Source organism: Gopherus evgoodei, chromosome 9, assembly GCF_007399415.2.
Source record: "Gopherus evgoodei ecotype Sinaloan lineage chromosome 9, rGopEvg1_v1.p, whole genome shotgun sequence".
NCBI classification, from domain to species: domain Eukaryota; kingdom Metazoa; phylum Chordata; order Testudines; family Testudinidae; genus Gopherus; species Gopherus evgoodei.
Genome location: NC_044330.1, coordinates 38,313,970 through 38,336,784, shown reverse-complemented (window position 1 = coordinate 38,336,784; position 22,815 = coordinate 38,313,970). Strand labels below are relative to the sequence as shown.

At 47.9% G+C, this 22,815-nt stretch overlaps 1 protein-coding gene across 13 annotated transcripts in view; it reads left to right on the top strand.

Moving 5' to 3' along the window:
• Positions 1-22,815, top strand: part of ACSL3 (acyl-CoA synthetase long chain family member 3) — a 117,985-nt gene that overhangs the window by 84,760 nt on the left and 10,410 nt on the right. For all 13 annotated transcript variants that reach the window (XR_004001965.1, XR_004001964.1, XM_030575135.1 and 10 more), the window contains 4 exons: positions 721-893; positions 17,556-17,630; positions 19,069-19,260; positions 21,789-21,903. Coding sequence is in view for 11 of the 13 variants with exons in the window: in XM_030575135.1 (XP_030430995.1) it covers positions 721-893; positions 17,556-17,630; positions 19,069-19,260; positions 21,789-21,903 (555 nt within the window). In the remaining 2 variants the exon portion in view is untranslated. The remainder of the gene's footprint in view (positions 1-720; positions 894-17,555; positions 17,631-19,068; positions 19,261-21,788; positions 21,904-22,815) is intronic.

Genomic DNA, 22,815 nt, shown 5'->3' with positions numbered 1-22,815 from the left:
TACTTGGTCCTGCCACAGTGCAGGGGACTGGACTTAATGACTTGTTGAGGTCCCTTCCAGCCCTACATTTCTGTGATAAGTTCTGATGGGATCAGGGCCATCAAGATTCGGGGGGAAAAGTAGTCACTCACAAATGCAGACAAAAAGATAGTCACATCAAGCTAATTCAAATCCTCTTGTAAACCTCAATTAAAACGAACATACAAATATTTACACACTACTGCTAATGTTTTCTGAGCCTTTTACATACACAAGATACATGGATAATTCAGATTTAACTCTGCAAGAGTGCTTAAATCATACAACTTATCTCCAAGCTCAAGTCACTTGTAGGATTTAAATGATTTCAGACCTGGATGAGACTAAAAGATACAGTATAATTAAACAGATTTCTGCAGTTTGTTTTCCTTTTCAATAATGTGGGCAAATAGACATTAGAACTTTGCTGTCTCAGTAAAGAATATTCAAAAGACTTTTGCATTTTACTCTGCAGGATAAATAAGTCAAAGTAAAACCTGAAAATTTTCTACATAAACATTGTTTTGAAAAACTTTAAATTTTAAGTGTAGTGTTTGTGGATCTAATCCTGCATTTCCTGCACATCTAAAAATCTCTGAAGTTAGTGGAAGTTTTTGATGCCCATGCAAAACAAGATAATTCCCTTGGTCTTCTATTTTTTAGCAACAAAAACATCCTCTTTTCTTAACTTTGCATTTTTAGCCTTATTTTCCGGAAAGTACGAATGCTGCTAGGTGGTAAAATTCGCACCCTACTTTGTGGAGGAGCTCCACTTTCTGCTGCAACTCAGAGATTTATGAACATCTGTTTCTGTTGCCCTGTGGGACAGGGATATGGACTAACTGAGTCAGCTGGGGCTGGAACAATCACTGAAGGTTAGTATTGGCATGTCCAAATGGATGCAGTGATCTGTGTTTGTATAAACTTCAGCAGAGTATTCATTTAGGTTCATGTCCACAAACTGGCAAGTGAGTAAATACTGAGAGTAATTTAATTTTAGAAGGCATAATCTGGAGATTTTGTGCTAAAACATAGGAATATATAAATTGATGTTCTTATTGTAGCAAATAAAGGTGAAATGGTCTGAACTGAATTTTGGAAATGTTTGTGTATACTAGCTGAACTGAATTTGATCCAAGAAGCCCACAGAGCAGGGAGGCCAGCATTATGATGGGAATAATGCACTCATCAATGACCTGGAATCTTTCTTGGGTGTGCACAGGCTCCAGAATTTGATTTTCTACTTTTTGATAGAGAACATATAGTAATTAAGTTAAATATATAAGTCAAATATGTGAATGCACATTGCTGTGAATGTGCAGTCACATTTTTTTCAAGATCTGCAGTAACTCATCCAGTGTTTCTGAGATTTGAATCAAGCCAATAGTATTGACTTGGATAGGAAAAAAACAGATCTACTTAAAAATATATATTACGTACAGTAGATAACTCACTTGAATCGTCAGTATATACTGCACTTGACAACGGGATTCTTGAAATACCTTAAGTTACAGTGAGTGCTGGTTAAAAAAGCCTTAACATATATTCTTGAAGAATATAGAAAGTGTGCACTACGAAGGCTAGTTCTTCTTTGAGAGATGTCCCTGTGGGTGCTCCAGTCTAGGTGTCGGTGCGCCCCTGCGCCTTTGATCGGAGATTTCTGCAGCAGTACTTGTAGCGGCCACGCATGCTCAGAGCCTGGCCCCCGCTCTGAGTATACCTCTAATGAGCATGCACGGCCGGTTCCCTCAGTTCCTTCTCTACCGTCCCTGGCTTGAGATGGAGCTCAGCAGACTCCTTAAAGAATTCCTTTCCTCATCTTAAAATAACTTGTAGTTAGACAGTTTCTTGTTAGTTAGTTATTAGTGTTACCTACCTTTTTTCTACTGTGAAAAAAAATAAAAAATAAAAAATTTGTTCTCTCAGCCGCTTCAAATATGCCTGGCTCCACAGGCTTTAAGCGCTGCTCCTCCTATAAGGACGCTATCCCTCTCTCCGATGGACATTCACAATGCATAAAACGTTTGGGGGAGCCCCATGTTCCCCAAAAATGTGCTCACTGCACTAAACTAAGCTCCAGAGTGAGAAAGGACAGGGAGATAAAACTTAAACTTTTATTTTACTTCAAAAATCCCTAGGGTCTGCCTCATACCCTGGCATGGACTCTGCCTCCGCTCACCGACACAGCTCTCCCACTTCTAAAAAGCAGAAGAAAGCAGCAAAACGAGGACACCTTCTGTCAAATTCAAAAGAAGCCCTTAGACACTAACCTTCTCCAGTCAGATCCACAGTCTCCTTACCGGTGCTCCCTCGCCTGAGCACTTTTGACGCGCCGGGCTCCTCCGGCACCGTGTTAAACCCGCCTGTGCTTTCGGCAGCAGTGCGAGGCTCCGGTGCTGAGGCAACAGGATTTCAGTTGCCTGCCTCAATTATGGCACCTATCGCGATGCCGACAAATCAGGCCCCCCCGAGGCACCGCAGCTTGCTATTAATAGCGCAGCACCAACTACGGCACCGGCATTAACAGTGCTACTTGGCCCGGAGCCAAGACTTAGAACTCCGGTGCAAGCCTGGGTTTCCTCACAGCAATTCTATCAGCCTTCACCTTCAGCTGCCTCAGGGCTGCCGTTTACCCAGTCAAGTGACCTCCTAGTGTCACTTACGCTGCAATCGCCCTTCCTTAAAGACTGCGTCTCCTTTACGAATGATTCAGGGTCTGAACAGCCTTCCTCCAGTGAGGAGGAGTCTGAACTACAGGGTGATGTTTCAATACAATCAGAATTCCACCCTCGGAGTCCTGTCACCCGCGGGCACAGGAAAATTGTCTCAGACCACCCTCAGGACCCTACTTCCTGGTGTGTTAACCCCTGGATGGCACCACCTATGCCTTTTCCACCACCATGGCAGTATTGGGCCCCATGGGCATCTTTCCCTCGGCCGCACACCCGCTATTCCAATCTGACGAGACGCGAACATCCAAATCATATGACTCACTTGGCGGCACCCTGCCATTCTCAGGATCAATTAACTCCTGCTCCTGACCCAGTACTAACTGAAGTACCAACTGAAGCAATGCCTGAAGAAGCTTTACTTCCCTCCCCTCTACTGCCCTCAGACGATTTTTTGAAATTCCAAGGTCTCTTTAAAAGGGTTGCCAGTGAGCTTAGACTCAATCTAGAGGAAGTACCGGACCAACAGCATGAGTTAACGGACATCCTGCAACCCTCTTCTTCATCCAGACTGGCATTACCAATTAATGCAGCCCTTCTGGAACCTGCTAAGTCCATCTGGCAGGCTCCAGCCACAAGCCAGCCTACCTGCAAACAAGCGGACCTTAAATACTTCATTCCCTCTAAGGGCTCCAAATTCCTTTTCTCACATCCTGCGCCAAACTCCTTGGTAGTGGACGCAGCCAATCAAAGGAACAAACAACAATGTTTCCACTCCGCCCCAGCCAACAAGGAAAGCAAACACTTGGACCTCCTTGCTCGCATAGTGTATGCCTCTTCAACCTTACAATTTTGAATTGCCAATTATACTGCAGTTCTTGCAAAGTATGACCACAGAAACGATAACAAGTTCATGGACCTTATTGAAGACATTCCAGATCAAAAGAAACAGCAATTCACAGCTTTAGTTTCCAAGGGCCAAATCATATCACGCACGGCTCTTCAAGCAGCTCTGGATTCAGCCAATACCGCAGCAAGATTCACCGCTGCGGCGGTGGTCATGCGCTGAGGTTCATGGCTCTTCTCTTCCCTCTTTCCTTGTGAGGTTCAGAGCACCATAGAGGATCTCCCTTTTGATGGTGATAAACTCTTTGCTTCCATCACTAATGAGATGCTCCACTCAATGAAGGACTCAAGGGCAACTCTTTGATCCTTAGGCATCCAAACCCCTACAACCAGAAGGCGACAGTAGAGATATCAACCTTACCACTGTCCACACTACTCCCCATATACTCATAGACTCATAGACTTCAGGGTCAGAAGGGACCAATATGATCATCTAGTCTGACCTCCTGCACAAAGCAGGCCTCAGAACCCTACCCATCCACTTCTATAACAAACCCCTAACCTATGTCCGAGTTATTGAAGTCTTCAAATTGTGGTTTGAAGACCTCAAGCTGCAGAGAATCCACCAGCAAGTGACCCATGCCCCACGCTGCAGAGGAAGGCGAAAAACCTCCGCATTTCCCAAGATCTCATGATCAACAACAACAACACCACCAACGCCAGAGATCCAGATACCAGCGACGCCGCCCCAATTCTTCCGGGATGCCCCAACTTCCTCCAACTAATAAGCAGATTTGAACCTTTGGTCGAGGGTCTCGTAAACATCGTCCCAACTTCAACGTATGCACTGCCTACAACTATCTTTGGACATTGCCTACAGCCATTTTTGCACCAATGGCAGAATATTACCACTGACAAGTGGGTTCTAGAGGTCATCACAACTGGGTATTCTATCCCCTTCCTCTCCTTACCTCCCACCCACCCACCCTCCCCGTCCCTCTTTAGGGACACCTCTCATGAGCCACACGTCCAGCAAGAAGTACATCATCTTCACCAGGGTGCTATAGAACTTGTGCCCGAATGCCACAAGGGGAAAGGGTTCTACTCCCCTTATTTCTTAACAGAAAAGAAAACTGGAGGATGGCGACTGATCCTCGACCTCAGGAGGCCCAACAAATTTGTCAAAAAGCAAAAGTTCAAGATGGTTACTCTCACCACCATAATTCCAGCCCTGGAGCAGGGCGATTGGTTTTCAACCCTCGACCTACAAGACGCCTTCTTTGACGTCACTATCCACCCGGCCCGCAGACGTTTTCTTCGGTTTACCCTCGGCTCAATGCATTTGCAATACAGAGTTCTACCATTCGGCCTTTCCACTGCCCCTCGAGTTTTCTCCAAGCTCCTAGCGGTAGTCACTGCCTACCTCAGGAAAAAAGGAGTCATAATATTCCCTTACCTCGACGATTGCCTCCTGAAGGTCTCCACATTCGACGAGGCCCTCTGCTTCACACAAATCACCATGGAGCGAGCCTCGACTCCACAACCGGACTGGCATCTCTCCCACCCTACCGATTCAATACCATAGAACTGCTGGCTACAAGACTTCGCAACAGCCCCCGGGTCACTGCCCGAGACTGCCTCCAGCTACTAGGGAACATGTCCTCGTGCACTTTCGTGGTCCAGAACGCACGTCTCCACATGAGATGCTTCCAAGCTTGGCTGGCCACGGTTTATAAACCAAACGTGCACTCACTAAACAAACAATTGGCCATACCTTACCGAGTCAAAGACTCTCTCATATGGTGGACAGTCCCCTACAACCTCTGCTCTGGAGTCCCCTTCCTCCAGACCCCCCCAACTCTGATGATGGCGACCGATGCATCCCTCACTGGTTGGAGGGGCCCACATCTCTCACCAAACAGTCCATGGGCTATGGTCTCATTCCAAGACCTCCCTGCACATAAACATTCTAGAACTTTGAGCTATACGGAATGCTTTGCCGCTGCTTCCTTCCACTAATCAAGAATCAGCATGTACGCATAATGACAGACAACATTGCCTGCATGTTCTACATAAACAGACAAGGAGGGACTCGTTCCCACTCTCTTTGCTCAGAGGCCATAAAACTCTGGAATTGGTGCCTTGCGAACCGCACCCGCATATCAGCTGCTTATCTCCCAGGTGTGATGAACACCACTGCCGATGAGTTAAGCAGACATTTCACTTCGGAGCACGAATGGGAGATAGATGAGGGAATCATTTACAACATATTTCGAACTTGTGGTCACCCAACCATAGATCTCTTCGCAATCGCAAAAAACACAAAATGCCTCAATTTCTGCTCCAGGGCGGGACTGGCAAACACTCCCTTGGAGACGCATTCATGATCTCATGGCACCGGGACTTAGCTTATGCATTTCCCCCAATACCATTGCTCAACAGGGTCCTCATAAAGATACGAATGGATCTTGCCAGCGAGATCTTTGATTGCACCTTCATGGCTGAGACAACCGTGGTTCCCTTTCCTCACCAGAATGTCAGTTCAACCACTGATCTCCCTGCTTCTCATCCCGAACCTTTTATCACAGCAACACGGCCAGCTTCTTCACCCCAATCTCTCCATGCTTCATCTCAAAGCAAGCCTGGTACCTGCATGGTTCTCCCAACGAGAACTAGACTGTTCCGACCAAGTTCAGAGGGTACTTCTACACAGCAGAACACAATCCACCCATACCACCTATCTTCGAAAGCGGAAACGATTCAGAAAATGGTGCTCAACTAAACAACTGTCTCCTACCTCGGCACCTCTTCCCTGCATACTCGACTATCAGTTGGACATTAAGCAATGCGACCTTTCCTTCAGCTCCATCAGAGTCCACTTAGCTGCCATCACAACCTTTCATGGTACAGTTGACAATACCTCGGTCTTCACTCATCCCATCATCAAGCGTTTCCTGAAGGGACTCCAAACCCTATAGCCAGACATTAAGCCACCTACTCCTCCATGGGATCTTCACCTAGTATTGTCCTATTTAACTCATCAACCCTTTGAGCCCTTAGCCACCTGCTCCCTCTTGCACCTCTCCATGAAAACAGCCTTTTTGGTGGCCATCACCTCTGCCAGACGGGCAGGCAAGGTAGCAGCCCTTATGGCAGATCCACCATATACGCTCTTCTTCAAGGACAAAGTTACTCTACGCCTACACCCAAAATTCCTTCCAAAAGTTCACGCTTCATTTCACATCAATGAACCAATACATCTACCAACTTTCTTTCCGAAACCACATGCAAACTCCTTCGAAGCCACAATGCACACATTTGATGTGCGCAGGGCCTTATCCTTCTATTTGGACAGAACCAAACCCTTCAGAAACTCTCCTAGACTTTGTCTCCATTGCGGAGCGCTCCAAAGGCATGGCTGTCTCTACCCAGAGACTTTCGAACTGGATCTCCGATTGCATACGACTCTGCTATCAGATAAAAAATGTTATACCTCCAGCATTGATGAGAACACATTCCACTAGATCTGTATCTACCTCTGTAGCCTTCTTACGTAAAGTACCTTTGTCTGACATTTGTAGAGCAGCCACTTGGTCCTCCAAGCACACATTTGTCAAACACTATGCCCTTACTCAGGGCCCTCTCTCTCTGACACTCGATTAGGCAGGGCAGTATTATCTACTGCATTCCTGCCAGACCTGAAGTCCCTACCTCCTTGAGATACACTGCTTCGAAGTCACCTAGAGTGGAGCACCCACAGGGACATCTCTCGAAGAAGAAGAGGAGGTTACTCACCTTGTGCAGTAACTGACATTCTTTGAGATGAGTGTCCCTGTGGGTGCTCCGCTACCCACCCTCCTCCTCTTTACTTTGGAGTTGGGGTAGCCTCCGTTGTAGAGAAGGAACTGAGGGAACCGGCTGCACATGCTCACTAGAGGTATACTCAGAGCGGGGGCCAGGCTCTGAGCATGCGTGGCCGCTACGAGTACTGCTGCAGAAATCTCCGATCAAAGGCGCAGGGGCGCACCGACACCTAGAGTGGAGCACCCACAGGGACATTCATCTCGAAGAACGTCAGTTAATGCACAAGGTGAGTAATCTCCTCTTTTTTCAAAAAAGCTAAAACTTATAAAATTTGTTACTATGAATGAACTGACATTCATGCTACAGTTGTGTGAAAGGCTTATTTAATAGGTTATGCTGCTTTATGTATAGTATGCGTGTACTTAATAAACAGGGAACACACAATGATGTGGTGTAAAGACTTCATTGGCATACTGTTGGAATGTCTACATTACTCATGAGTGGCAAAGTTGTTTTGAGTTGTGCTGGTCATTCCAAAAAAGCGTTACATAAAATTTAAGGCCAGAAGGGACCAGCATATCCTCTAGTCTGACCTGTATATCATAGACCATTACATTTTACCCAGTTACCCATATACTGAGGCCCCTGCAGTAAATTGTTCTTTGAGTGATGGTCCCTATGTGTACTCTACTTGATGTGCACATGTGCGACGCGTGCCTGAAACTGGAAGATGCTTGCTAGCAGTATCCATTTGTCCACTCATGTGCCTCTAGCCTCCTTATACTCCAAACTGGAGGGAGAAGAGGTGTCATAGACCGACCATCTTGCCAATTCCTTTCTACTGCCTGTGTTCTGAGACTGAACTTCTTCAGTATCTGTCTGCAGTGTTAGTTAGCATTCTTCAGAATTTTTAGTTCTTCGAGTGATTGCTCACATCCATTCCAGTTAGGTGTACGCGCCGCGCGTGCACGTTCGTCGGAAACCTTTTTACCCTAGCAACTCCAGCGGGCCGGCAGGTCGCCCCCTGGAGTGGCGCCGCCATGGCGCTCTATATATACCCCTGCCGGCCCGCCCGCTCCTCAGTTCCTTCTTACCGCCGTGTCGGTCGTTGGAACTGTGGAGCGCGGCATAGCTGTCCTCCACGTCCCTAGCTCTCCTAGTTATCTATCGTTTATCTCTAGCACTATCGTAGTTGTTAATTAGATTGTTAAATAGTAGTTAAGTTAAGTAGTTTGTAAATAGTTCTTCGCCGGGGGCTTAGCCCTTCCCGGCACCCGGCGCCAGGCTCATGCCTGTTTCGCCGGGCTTCAAGCAGTGTGCGGCCTGCAAGAAGCCCATGCCCACCAGCGATCCCCACGAAGCGTGCCTGAAGTGCCTGGGGGAATCGCACAGATCCGACAAGTGCTGCATCTGCAAGGCTTTTAAGCCAAGGACAAAGAAGGAGAGGGATCAAAGACTCCGAACTCTCCTTATGGAGGCGGCACTTGACCCGACGGCTTCGCAGGCCGTGATCTCGGCACCGGCACCGGGTCGCACCGGCACAGAGAAGACTCCCCGGCACCGACCTTCTCCGGCACCGGAGACAGAGCCAAGGCCGTCGAAGTCCACTACTCCGGCCAGGCAGACCCGGCTAGAGCGCCCGGCCTCGACATCGGCCGCGGCGCCACCGGCACCGTCGACTCCGGGCCCGGCGGGTCCGTCGAGTCCGGTGCCGCCGAGCTCCCCCATGAGATCTGGGGTTGAGATAGTGGTCCCATCCACACCGGAGACCTTCGCCTCGGCTCGGGACCTAATAGCCCTGACTGAGCCCACTCGGCTGCCACCCCCAGTACCTCCGGTGTGGGTCGTGTCCAGAGGCAAGCCCATGATGTCGGCACCGTCTCGGGACTCTCGTTCACAATCCAGGTCCCGACGTCATGGTCGCTCCAGATCCCACCGCCGCTCGCAGTCCCGGCACCGCTCCCCTCAGCGGTACCGGTCGCACTCGCGGCACCGGTCGACATCAAGACGATCGCGGTCAGACTCCAGCCGCCGATACTGGCACTGCGATTCCAGGAGCAGGTCCCGACGTTACTCGCCGCACCGGTCGACCTCCCGGCACCGAGCTGGTGGCAGGTCCCGATCCCGGCAGCGAAGCGGCGCCCGGTACCGATCCGGATCCCGGCACCGTGACAGAACCCGGTCCCGATCCCGGCACCGATATGACTCCCGGCACCGGTCCCCGGCACCGAGACGATCCTCCGTGCCGACCCGCGCAGACCCTTACCATCCAGGGTCGGCCCCACCATGGCCCTCTAGACAGCCGTCCGTATCCTCGCAAACGGACAGCAGATATGCGCTGGGCACCGACCGGCAGGCGGCGCTGTTCGGTGATCCGCCGCAGCAGGACCAAGGCCCGCAACAATGGGGATTCTGGACACCCTGGGCATACCATCAGGCCCAGGGCCCCCAACAGCTCCCTGCTAGGCCGGCGACTGCGGAGCGTAGGGCTCCTGAAGCCTCGTTGTCTCGCCCCCCTCCCTCCCCGGATGGGGAGGAAGGGTCCAAGCAACAAGACTCCGCTTTGGCTCCTGAGGCAGAGGCGAGGGCTGAGGAAGACCCACAGTTAGACACTCTCTTGCCTGGGGTCTCCTCATCCTCCTCCCCGGATGAAGCGGTGGCTGGTACCTCCTCCAACAGCCCCCCCCCCCCCCCGCTGGATCTCAGGGCGCACCAAGACCTCCTCAGGCGATTAGCTCAAAATCTGAGTCTGCAAGCCGAGGAGGTCTCGGAGATAGAGCATCCAATTGTTACCATCCTCTCATCTGATGCTCCCACCAGGATCGCCCTGCCCTTCATACGAACCATCCAGGCCAACGCCAACACCATCTGGCAGTCTCCGGCCTCCATCCCCCCTACTGCGAAGGGCGTCGAGAGGAAGTACATGGCCCCTTCTAAAGGCTATGAGTACCTCCATGTGCACCCGACACCGGGTTCCCTGGTGGTTCAATCCGTGAATGATAGAGAGCGTCATGGCCAGGAGGCTCCAGCCCCCAAATCCAGAGAAGCCAGGCGGATGGACCTCCTCGGCCGTAAGGTGTACTCGGCTGGGGCGCTGCAGCTCAGGGTCTCCAACCAGCAAGCCCTGCTGAGCAGATACGCCTTCAATTCCTGGGTGGCAGCAGACAAATTTAAGGAGCTGCTGCCACAAGATGCTCGCCAAGAGTGGGCGGCCATCTCGGATGAAGGCAAGAAGGTCGCACGCACGGCCTTGCAAGCCTCTTTGGACGCTGCAGACTCGGCTGCCCGCACCCTCGCGTCGGGAGTAACGATGCGTCGCATCTCCTGGCTGCAGGTTTCCGGCCTTCCGCCGGAGCTCCAGCATAGTTTACAGGACCTTCCTTTCGAGGGCCAGGGCTTGTTCTCTGAAAAGACAGACCCCAGACTCAAGAGTCTGAAAGATAACCGAGTCATTATGCGGTCCCTCGGGATGCACACTCCCGTGACGCAGCGTAGACCCTTCCGGCCACAGCATCAACAACAGCGCAGGCCGTATTCCCAATTCCGCCAGCGGCAGGACCTTAACAGGCGCCGCGGCAGGAATGGAAGGCGCAGGCATTCGGGGAACCAAGGGGGGCAGAACCAAGGCTCCTCTAAGCCCCCGCCTGGACCTAAGCCTTCATTTTGAAGGTGCGCCCGAGGGCGCAGTAACAGTTTTCCAAATGGATCCTTCCCCCCCGTTTTCCAACCACCTTTCGTTTTTCTTCCCGGCGTGGTCCCAAATAACATCGGACCGCTGGGTCTTAAGCACGGTGCGGACGGGATACCGCCTGCAGTTTGTTTCATTTCCTCCTTCCCGCCCCCCTTCCTCGTCCCTTTTCAGGGACCCCTCTCACGAGCAATTCCTTCGGCAGGAGGTGCAGACGCTCCTCAGCAAAGGAGCTATAGAGGCGGTTCCGGAAAACGAGAAAGGCAAGGGGTTTTATTCCCGCTACTTTCTGATCCCCAAGGCCAAGGGAGGCCTCAGGCCTATCCTCGACCTGCGAGAGCTCAACAAATACCTGGTGAAGTTGAAGTTCCGCATGGTATCCCTGGGGACCATTATCCCATCCCTGGATCCGGGAGACTGGTACGCCGCCCTCGACATGCAGGACGCGTATTTTCACATTGCCATTTGGCCACGCCACAGACGCTTCCTCCGCTTCGTTGTGGGGCCTCTTCATTATCAATTTGCAGTCCTCCCATTTGGCCTGTCCACGGCCCCGAGAGTGTTTACAAAATGCATGGCAGTTGTTGTGGCGCATCTTCGGCGCAATCGTGTCCACGTGTTTCCTTATCTGGACGATTGGTTGATTCGGGGCACGTCGGAACAACAAGTCTACAGCCATGTCCGCGTGATCACCGGCATGTTCGCAAGTCTGGGCCTCTTGGTAAACGCAGACAAGTCCACCCTGATTCCCACACAGAGGGTGGAGTTCATCGGGGCCATCCTGGACGCCAATGTAGGCAGGGCCTTGCTGCCTCAGCAGCGGTTCCAGACCATGTCGGCGATCGTTCAGTGTTTGCGGACGGCCCCATTGACATCAGTGCGGACATGTCTAACCCTGTTAGGCCACATGGCGGCTTGCACCTTTGTGGCCGATTACGCGCGGCTCCGCATGAGGCCCCTCCAGTTGTGGCTCATCAATCATTACAGGCCGACAAGGCAGCCGCTAGACATGTTAGTCACAATCCCCCAGAGGGTATTAGATTCTCTCGGCTGGTGGCTAGACCAGTCCGTGTTATGTGCGGGTCTCCCTTTCCACTCCCCTCAGCCCTCGGTGTCCCTAACAACGGATGCCTCAGATCTAGGCTGGGGGGCCCACCTAGGGACCCTGAGGACGCAGGGCCTGTGGTCCCAGGAGGAGGTGGGACTACACATCAACATGCGGGAGTTGAGAGCGGTCCGCCTTGCTTGTCAAATGTTCTGTCATCAGCTTCAGGGTCGTTGTGTCGCGGTGTTTACCGACAACACGACGACCATGTACTATATCAACAAGCAGGGCGGCACCAGATCCTCCTCCCTGTGCCACGAGGCGATACGACTCTGGGACTTTTGTGTAGCCCACTCCATTCACCTCACGGCTTCCTTCCTCCCTGGAGTACGGAACACGCTGGCGGATCGATTGAGCAGATCCTTCCTGTCACACGAGTGGTCCCTTCGCCCGGACGTCGCCCTCTCCATTTTCCGGAGGTGGGGTTATCCCCGGGTGGACCTCTTCGCGTCCAAGAGGAACAGGAAGTGCCAAGCGTTCTGCTCCTTTCAGGGCAGGGAGCCCGGGTCGATAGCGGATGCCTTCCTCATCCAGTGGTCGACCCACCTGTACTATGCATTTCCCCCGTTCCCTCTGGTCCACAGGGTCCTGCTGAAGGTGCGCAGGGACAGGGCTCACATGATCATGGTGGCCCCCGCATGGCCCAGGCAGCACTGGTACACCATGATGCTGGACCTGTCCGTAGCCGACCCAGTTCCCCTGCCCCTTCATCCGGACCTGATTACCCAGGAACACGGGACCCTCTGTCACCCAGACCTGCAGTCGCTGCACCTAGCGGCGTGGCTCCTGCGTGGCTGACGGGCTCTGAGCTGCGCTGCTCCACGCCGGTGAGGCAGGTGCTCTTGAGCAGCAGGAAACCGTCCACAAGAGCGACATATTCAGCCAAGTGGAAGCGCTTCTCCTGTTGGTGCGTGGAGAGAAATCTCCGCCCTATGGAAGTTTCGGTAACCGACATCTTAGACTACATTTGGTCCCTCAAAGGGCAAGGTCTGGCCATATCATCATTGCGAGTCCACCTAGCAGCTATCTCCACCTTTCACCCGGGTGTGGATGGTCGCTCTGTTTTTTCTCACCCAACGGTGTCTAGATTCCTTAAGGGGCTGGAACGTTTATTCCCTAACGTCCGTCCCCCTGCTCCAACCTGGGATCTTAACCTGGTGTTGTCCCGGCTCATGGGGCCCCCCTTTGAGCCGTTAGCTACTTGCTCCCTGCTTTACCTCTCTTGGAAGACTGCCTTTCTAGTAGCTATCACCTCAGCTAGACGGGTGTCGGAACTCCGGGCTCTTGTGGTAGACCCCCCATATACGGTCTTCCACAAGGACAAGGTGCAGCTGAGACCACACCCTGCCTTTCTCCCCAACGTGGTCTCAGCCTTCCACATCAACCAAGAGATATTCCTCCCGGTTTTTTTCCCGAAACCTCACTCCTCAGGCAGGGAGCAGCAGCTCCACTCGCTTGATGTCCGTAGGGCTCTCGCGTTCTACGTGGAGAGGACTAAGCCCTTCCGCAAATCCCCCCAGCTTTTCGTAGCAGTAGCGGACCGCATGAAAGGGCTTCCTATCTCCTCCCAGAGGTTATCCTCTTGGGTAACGTCCTGCATCAGGACCTGTTATGACTTGGCCCATATCCCTACGGGCCGTGTGACTGCGCATTCTACCAGAGCGCAGGCGTCGTCGCTGGCTTTCCTCGCCCGTGTGCCCATCCAGGAAATCTGTCAGGCAGCGACCTGGTCATCGGTCCACACCTTTGCTGCCCACTACGCCCTGGTCCAGCAGTCGAGAGAGGATGCGGCCTTTGGAACTGCAGTGCTCCATGCCGCGACTTCTCACTCCGACCCCACCGCCTAGGTATGGCTTGGGAGTCACCTAACTGGAATGGATGTGAGCAATCACTCGAAGAAGAAAAGACGGTTACTCACCTTTGTAACTGTTGTTCTTCGAGATGTGTTGCTCACATCCATTCCGCACCCGCCCTCCTTCCCCACTGTCGGAGTAGCCGGCAAGAAGGAACTGAGGAGCAGGCGGGCCGGCAGGGGTATATATAGAGCGCCATGGCGGCGCCACTCCAGGGGGCGACCTGCCGGCCCGCTGGAGTTGCTAGGGTAAAAAGGTTTCCGATGAACGTGCACGCGCGGCGCGTACACCTAACTGGAATGGATGTGAGCAACACATCTCGAAGAACAACAGTTACAAAGGTGAGTAACCGTCTTTTAGTTGTACATAGTTTTAAAACATATTTTTAGATAGTTTGAGTTAGTGGCAGTAGTTTAGTAGTCTTTAGGGCTTTGCCTCTCTACCCCACTGGAAACCCCCTCTACGGCTGCCTAGTATGTCCAGGATGCCAGGATTCAAGATCTTTATGTCTTGTCTGTGGGCTTTCCCAGCTAGCAACACCCATGACTTGTGTTGTTGCTTCAGAGAAGCTCATATTCCCTGGACTGTTCCCAGACAAACTTGTCAAGTCCGTGCGTACAGGCTTAAAAAGTTACAAAGGTTCATGTGATGAGGCCCCGGTCTGATTCTGGCGTGTCACCCCCACCACCACTGCTGCCCTTCCCCCATCCAGTATATCAGGCAGCAGCACCAAGAAGTGTCCCTCTGAGCATGGTGGTCTCTGAATTCAAGGATAATCTGAGCAGAGCTAACTATCCTGCCAAGCAGAGACCCGAGGAGGGTAAGAGAGAGAACTTCCTCACAAGAAATGTGAGAAATCTCACTCAAGCTCACCTTCCAAATAGATGACCTTCTCTACAGCACCTTTAAGTTGGGTGAGATTCTGTGCCCCAGTATAAAAGTGTCAGAAGCGCACCAGGAGCATGGAATCAGTTTCAAGTCACTGAGAGGCAAGAGTATCTCTCTCAAAACCATCCTTAGCCAAAGGGGTGGGGCCGTCCTCAGTCCTACACGGATGCTTCCTATGCTGTCAGTACTGACAGTAAGAGAAAAGGAATTGGTACCACCAGCACCACAAAGGGACAGAAGCCCAGTTCATTGTCCAGTGTCAGGCGTTAGATACACTGCCCTGGAGGACACTTCTATCTAAACAGATTCAGAATTGCCAATGCTGTTGTACCTTGCCCTGAGCATCAGTTCAAAATTCACTGGTACCATAAAACAGGCAAGATGTAAAAAGACTTTTTTAATATTGACAGCACTACACATCAGTATAAAAGTCTTCTTTTCGGCTACCCAGCATCTCCCACAATTCTTAACATCTGGGCTACTCTTCCCTCTCTGCAAGCTATGCAGGCAGATCAGGGTTTTGGAGCCACATGATCTGGTCATGCTCCTTCAGCCACTGCTTGCTTCCAGGTTCTCTGCCTATGTTGCAATGGTGTGGCTAGCAATTTTTACAGCTCCTGCTTTCACATATACCTAAGGGTTTTTTTGGTCAGATTTAGGGTAGTGGAGAGCAGTTATCTCCCTCCCAGCCCCTGTTTCTTCCCCCTCCCCTTAGTCCCCCAAACCTCCGGGCCAGTTTTTTAGCCAGGTGTTGGAACTCTTTTTGTCTGCAGCCCCCTTTGTCTTTACAGTGATGATGGTGGTAATCATATTCAGACTCAGGTCACAAGGAATCCACCTATATTCCTTCTTGGATGACATTAATCAGAGCTCTTATCCCCAACAATAGCCCATAGACATCCCTGACCTTGAATCTCCTTCAGATGCATGGTTTTATTATCAATATCAAAAAAAGCTTGATTCTGTTCCCCCAAATAACTCACTTGGGAAGGGACATAGATATATTTTTGCTATCAAGGTGTCTATCTTTAAGAGGTTCCAGAAAATACAAAACCTCCTTGGGTTGTTTTGGAACTTCAAAAGGCATGCTATTGCATTGAGCCTTCAACTGCTAGGCCTCCTAGTATTGTGCATAGGGATCACTCCATGGATGCAATCACATATCATGTGCATTCTAGGCTTCGTTTAAAAAATATGCATCCACTCCCTGGAACTCATGAAAGTTTAGCTGAGGGTTCCAGTGCAGGTGATCAACTACTTAAAATGGTGGCCATCGCAGAGCAGTGTCAACAGCTTGTTCATGGGTACACCATATAAATTCTGGATGACAACTCTGATTCTGCTCAGATTCCTACACTCCTCAGGACTCCAAGTAAACATAAAGAAGTACATTTTAGCTTCCACACAAACTATAGACTTTATTGGAGCAACCCTAGATTCAATCAGAGCTAAAGCGTACCTACCCAGGTATAGATTCCAAGCTATAAAGGACATCATCACTCAGCTTTGACTGAGCCCTCAGACAACAGTTTGAACCTCTCCCAACCTGTGTATGTATATAACACTCTTCGTGAGACTTGGACTTCGATGTCTACAGGCTTGATTATGGACAGTGCTGAACAAACACAGTCCAGACAAACTGATCTTGCTCTCCCCCCCTCACATTCTGAGAGTTCTGTGTTCTCTCTCTTGATGTGAAGAAAGGAAAACTGTACATGAGGCTTCCCTTTCCCTCAGAAAGATTGACTACAGACCCCTCCCTTACAGATCCCTCCCATCTGTGCAAACATGTTGGACAGGGTACCTGGACCCAACAAAAATCCCAGCTGCACATAAACCTTCTGGAGCTGTGTGCAGTGCACAAAGCCTGCAAGTGATTCCTACTTTTTATTCAGACCTTGCATGTTCAAGTCCTGTTGGATAACATGACAAGAGATTATTACACCTCTACTCCAATATAACGCAACCCGATATAACATGAATTTGGATATAACGTGGTAAAGCAGCACTCCAGCAGATCAAAGCAAGTTCGATATAACGTAGTTTCCCTTATAACGCAGTAAGAATTTTTGGCTCCTGAGGACAGCATTCTAGCGGGGTAGAGGTGTATATCAACAAACAAGGGGGAGCAAAGTTCACTCCTCTTTGCACAGAAGCAGTCAATCTCTGGAACTCCTGTATTTGCAACCAGATCACCCGCTCAAGTAGTGCACCTTCCTGGAGTGCACAGTGCACAGCCAGAGCAGACATTTTCTCTGGAGATCGCAAGTGGGAACTACTTGGTAGAGAGCATCATTTGGCAGTGGGGATTCCCATCTTGGGATCTCATGTCTGTTCAAAGGTAATTCAGAAAATAAATTCAATATTGATAAATTATTGTGAATTTTTTTTATTTACTGTTGACTTAATCAGCAGGCACACAAGCATCCCATTTACAGGTGTAGGCCCTGGTCCTGTAATGTGATTCATGAGGGTGGACTGCTGTGACTACCCAGAGCCATATTGACTTAATTTGAGCTTTCCACCTTGCTCCCCCATTGTAGGACCAAGGTCCTAATCAGTATGCTTGTATGTTAATTGCACATTTTGAAAGCTGTGTTATTGTTCAGTTTTGATAAATAAAATTTATTTCTAATGACTACTTGCACATTTTTAATTGAAAATTAATTTATTTTTAATTTTAGTTTGGGACTACACTACAGGGAGAGTAGGGGCTCCTTTGGTTTGCTGTGAAATCAAATTAATGAACTGGGAAGAAGGTAAGAAAATTCTTATGTAATGAGACTCAAATGCATGTAAGAACTTTGTCAGTATTTATTTATTTGGCTGCACTATGCCCGATCCTCCACCATGTAAGTTTAAGCTGTTCCCTGGGTGGCACAGGATCAGTGAGCTGCAACCAAGCTCACTTACAGAGCTTGCTCAAGCAGGATTGAGAAAAAATCTGCTTCAAGAAGTACAGTGCATGTGCTATTTACTGAAGAGGAAATAAATAAGAGTGTTTAAATAAATTAAATGTAGACAATAGACAATTATTGATATTTGCTTAAATAGGTGACGGTTAGTATATTAAAACAATGGAATTAGTCTATTTTTGTTGTTTCACAATGAAAGGAAACCTACTGTGTTTCAATAATTGTTTGTTTTTTATCTTGTTGCACACAAGTTTGATTTTTAAAAAATCAGCTCCTAAGCTGATGTAAAGTTTCATGAATATTTACAGATTTGGTTATTAGCACACACACACTATTTTTGAACAGTTCTGATTTACAGCTTGTGTTTGTACAGTGCCTGCCACAATGAGATGCTGGTCCATGACTGGAACTCCTAGGCAATAGGATGATATAAATAATAATAATCTACTATACTATTTTTCTTTTTGTTAGTCACATGATACATGAACATATATCTTGTGTGTTTGTGTGTGCGCATTATTTAATGTCAACACACTGGAATGAGAGACAACGCTCTGAATGTGCCAAACCAGGGGTATTGGATTTACTACAGTTCAAGCTAAACTAAAAGTGCATATTTTCTCTTCTCGGTAGATGTTAGAAAATTTCACAAAAGGCATAGTGCAGTTTACTAGCATTAATGTAATAAGAAAGAAAGAGAAAGAAAGCAAGCAAGCAATGGCCAGTGAAATGGAAGCCTATTAAGTTAGATGCCCAATCTAATGGGTCTAATTAGATGTTTAAAGTACCTCTTTCAGTCCTTTGCCTCCCTTCACAGTCTCTTCTGATTTGGATGGTGGAGCTTTTTTCTCACAACATTGAATGAAATTCACCTTTTGTTGTGGGCCAGTGTAAGACTTATGTCTAACTTAAGTCCCCTGAACGGGGCTGAGTGATACATATGCCTTGAGTTGGCCCTCTGCACACATAGGAATTTCACTATTAATGAACAATGCCTACCTACCTCTCTAACTAGATGCTAAAAGTGGTTTGGATACACTTATACTCTAGTTAAATTATTCAGAAATTTATTGTAAAAAAAGATATCTCCGAAAGTAATGATTCTAATCTAAACTAATGATCTGCTCTATAAAACCTAATTTGAATAAAAAACCAAACACATTGAATCCATTGAAAACTGTATATATTTGCTTGGAATAGTTTCTATTTTGTAGGGTTTTTTTGTTTAACTTCAGTTTTTTTAAATCAACATCATATTTAGAAAATAATTATCTGTTTTCAGGTGGATATTATAATACTGATAAACCATATCCTAGAGGTGAGATTCTTATTGGAGGCCAAAATGTGACCGTGGGCTACTACAAAAACGAAGAACGAACCAAAAAAGATTTCACTGTGGATGAGAATGGACAGAGGTGGCTCCATACTGGAGACATTGGGGAGTTCCATGCAGATGGATGTCTAAAAATAATTGGTGAGTTACCTAAGGAATTTGATTAATTTACTTATATCAATTGACACAGTTCAGGTAAACAACATACTTGAACTGCTGTACAGTGTTGTTACCTACAATTCTCAAGTGCTGGACTACTTGGCATTTGGGCTCATGTTGTTCCATGTATTCAAGGAATATGTTTATCCCTCAACCTTAAGCTCCAGTTCATATTTTAAACTACAACTGTTCTCCCTCTTTTAGAATATTAATGTAGATTTAGCTGTGATATTGAGTGCATCAACAGAGGCCTCTACTTTCCTAAATCAAGATATATGAGCTATTTAAACTATTGTATTAAGTTTTAGAGATTTTTGTTTGTGTTTTGTTGTTTTTTGATGAGTGTGGGTGGGGGATGTTGTATTGGTATTATGCTGTCAGTAATTCTATGGTGTGTTTCTTTGTCTTGGTATTATTTGGACATGCAGGCAACACTTTGTTTAAACATGTGCCTAAAGTTAGGCTCCTAAGGGCATATTTAGGCTCCCAAATAGTGGCATGACTTTCATGAATGTGAAGCACATCCAGCGAATTTAGTGGGAGCATCTGGGTGCTCAGTAATCTTGAAAATCAGAGCACTTGTTTAAGAGTAAAATGAGGACTGTTGCTATTGACTTCATTTGTTTTGTGGTATGGGCCAAGTCCTAGGTCCCTTTGCAGTAGCTGCAAAACTAGCTTACTTGGCTGCCCCAGAGAACATGTTTAGGTATGATCAGGGAAAGGGGGTTTGGCCAAAGTGCCATTGTACTTGGCAATTTCTGTCTGCTCCAGCAGCCCCTTGGAAGCCATTACAGCTGGTACAAGATAGAACAGCCTTCAAGTTGTTCTCACTTGTATCAATCACTTGTACTGAATCAACCCCTTACCACACACAGGATTGGGGGGGGCACTTTACCATCCTCCTCACTTTGGTCCTGTATTAATGAGACCTCAGGCAGACCCAAGAAATGTGTCTCTAATTATTGTGCCTTGAGCAATAGATGAACTGTTAAAATATAAATTACAAGAATAAATAATAAAATACAACAAAATGTGCATTCCCTGCATATGTTTCTGGTCATATGTATAGAAGCCAAGCAGCTTGAAACATATAGTTCTTTGAAGAGTGTCCCTGTGGGTGCTTCACTTGAGGTGAATATACACCCCTGTGTTTGTAATCAGAGATTTTTAGTAGCAGTGCCTGGTTGGATTGCACATGCATTGTCCCTGTCCTGTTCTGCTCCTGGCGGTTACATAGTGCTATGTGAGACACCCATCCCCTCCCACCCCCAGTTCCTTCTCTACCTCCCTCAGCTTGAGACGGAGCATTTGGCAGCATCTATGAGATTTATCTTTAGCCTGGCTTTACTTTAGAATACTAGTTAGTTAGTTTAGTTTACTACCCTAATTACTATCTTTTCCCCTTTTATTCTTAAAAAAAATTCTTTTAACTAAAACTTAAATTCCTAAGTTATTAGGATACCCCTTAGTATAATATAGTTACCCTTCCTCACAGGAGAAACCCTATTCTAAGGGGCATGCCCGGCTCCCCAGGTTTTAAATGTTGCCTCACTTGCCAGTCCTTAATCTCGGTGTCATGAGGAGAATTCTCTGCACTTGGCATCCATTCAGGGATCATGGACCCCTCCCCGCCCGCCCCTGCCCCCGGACACCATTCCCCAACCCTGCTACCCTCTCAGAGGAAGGACCACTTTGCCAAAAAGGTGACAAAGAAACGGGCTCTGACCTCCCCTCTTCGGGAATTTGTCAAAAAGAGATGCTCTCCAACCTATCAGACCCCATCAGTAACGACCACACTGAGACCGTACACCTCTGAGGTACCAGGACTCCACTACCCTTTCTCTCTTCCCTCTATTTTGAAGTTTTCCTGCTAGAGAATCTGTGGTAGGGAGGGAACCAAGGAGGGGGTTGGTCGCACAGCACTATGTAACTGTCAGAGGTGGTGTGGAATGGGAACAGCGCATGTGTGACCCAACCAGGCACTGCTACTAAAAATCTCCAATTACAAGCGCAGGGGCACAGATTCACCTAAAGTGGAGCACCCACAGGGACAACCATCTCAAAGACCTCAGTTACTGCACAGAATGAGTAACCTTCTCTTTCAGCCAAACACTGTTTTTCACTTAATTCTAATTATGGTCTAGTTATATTCGCTTACACTGCTGATAGATATTGTTATATCTGATAAGGATACCATATAACTAGAAGGTCCAGTTGGAATAAAACATATAGTAAACATAAACATATTTCTTTGGGGAAAGGTTTTTGTGCAGTTTTAAAATATGGATCACAGTTGGTAGAAGGACACATCTGATAATCTGTGCAGATTGCTTTTTGTAAATCTGTGCAGTGCCAAAAACAGGAACTTGGCCATAAATTTATCCAATTTAAAACACACAGAAATATGTCTGTTGCCCTTATACATTTAGATCTCAGCAATAGGTATAAGCAAGCCCTTGGTGTTTTCATTTTGCAAATAACATTTATTTAATTTTTCTCTTTATCCATAGATCGTAAGAAAGATCTTGTAAAACTCCAGGCTGGAGAATACGTCTCTCTTGGCAAAGTTGAGGCAGCTTTGAAGAATCTGCCACTGGTAGATAATATTTGTGCATATGCAAGCAGGTAAGAGAGCTGATGTTTCCAAGACTTCGGAGTCAACGTTTTCTAATATCTAAACTACAGTAGTTGCACATAAAACATTTTTGCCGACTTGCAAGTTTTTTGCCCATTTGAAAGAGATTTGATATGAAATATAAACCAGCACAAATTTTTAACCGTAGAAGTTTTTCAAGGGCACCTTCTTTTTGTTGTTGTTTTGTTTTGTTTTTTTTGTGTTTGAAATTTTGCACTCGGCTCCAGGTATAACCATGTCTAAAACGTGAAAAGATTAAGCGTTAGCTATCTCTTATTGATGTACAAGTATTTGTTCATGACCAAATTAATACATTGGTAGCCAAAACTGGTTTCATATATCTGCTGCAAGTGACTGAATACATTGAGAATCTCTGCAAGAGTGAAGGGAGAACCCACCTGACCCATCCACCATTAGACATTGGGGCAGCAGTGGAAAACCTCTCTTGAACTACTAAGTTGTTGCAACTCACTGAGGGCTTGACTACATTGGGTTTTTAAACCGGATCAAATCCAGTTAATCTGGTTTGAAAATTCCTGTGTATGCATGATGCAACTCATCACTGCATTCTTTACTCCACATTTCCTGGGAACTCTGGAATCCTCCTGCAAGTAGATTAGGTTTGCTCCTAATTGAATTAGTTTGGTCTTTTGTTTGTGTGCTTACAGTTGCTGTCCACCTTTTTGTGTGCTTCCAGTGGCTATCCCACAGTGCTTTTCAGGTCAACCATTACTGACCTGTTCATTTACTCGTGTGTCCTCCCTGCCCTGGTGTTGAGTTTCCAGGATGATCCTTCCCCTCTTTAAAGGGTGGAGCAGAGCCAGATTTTGGCCAGTTGCTCCTATATTCCAGAATATCATTCTTCTGATGATACAGACATGCTAGCACACGAGAAGCCCCAC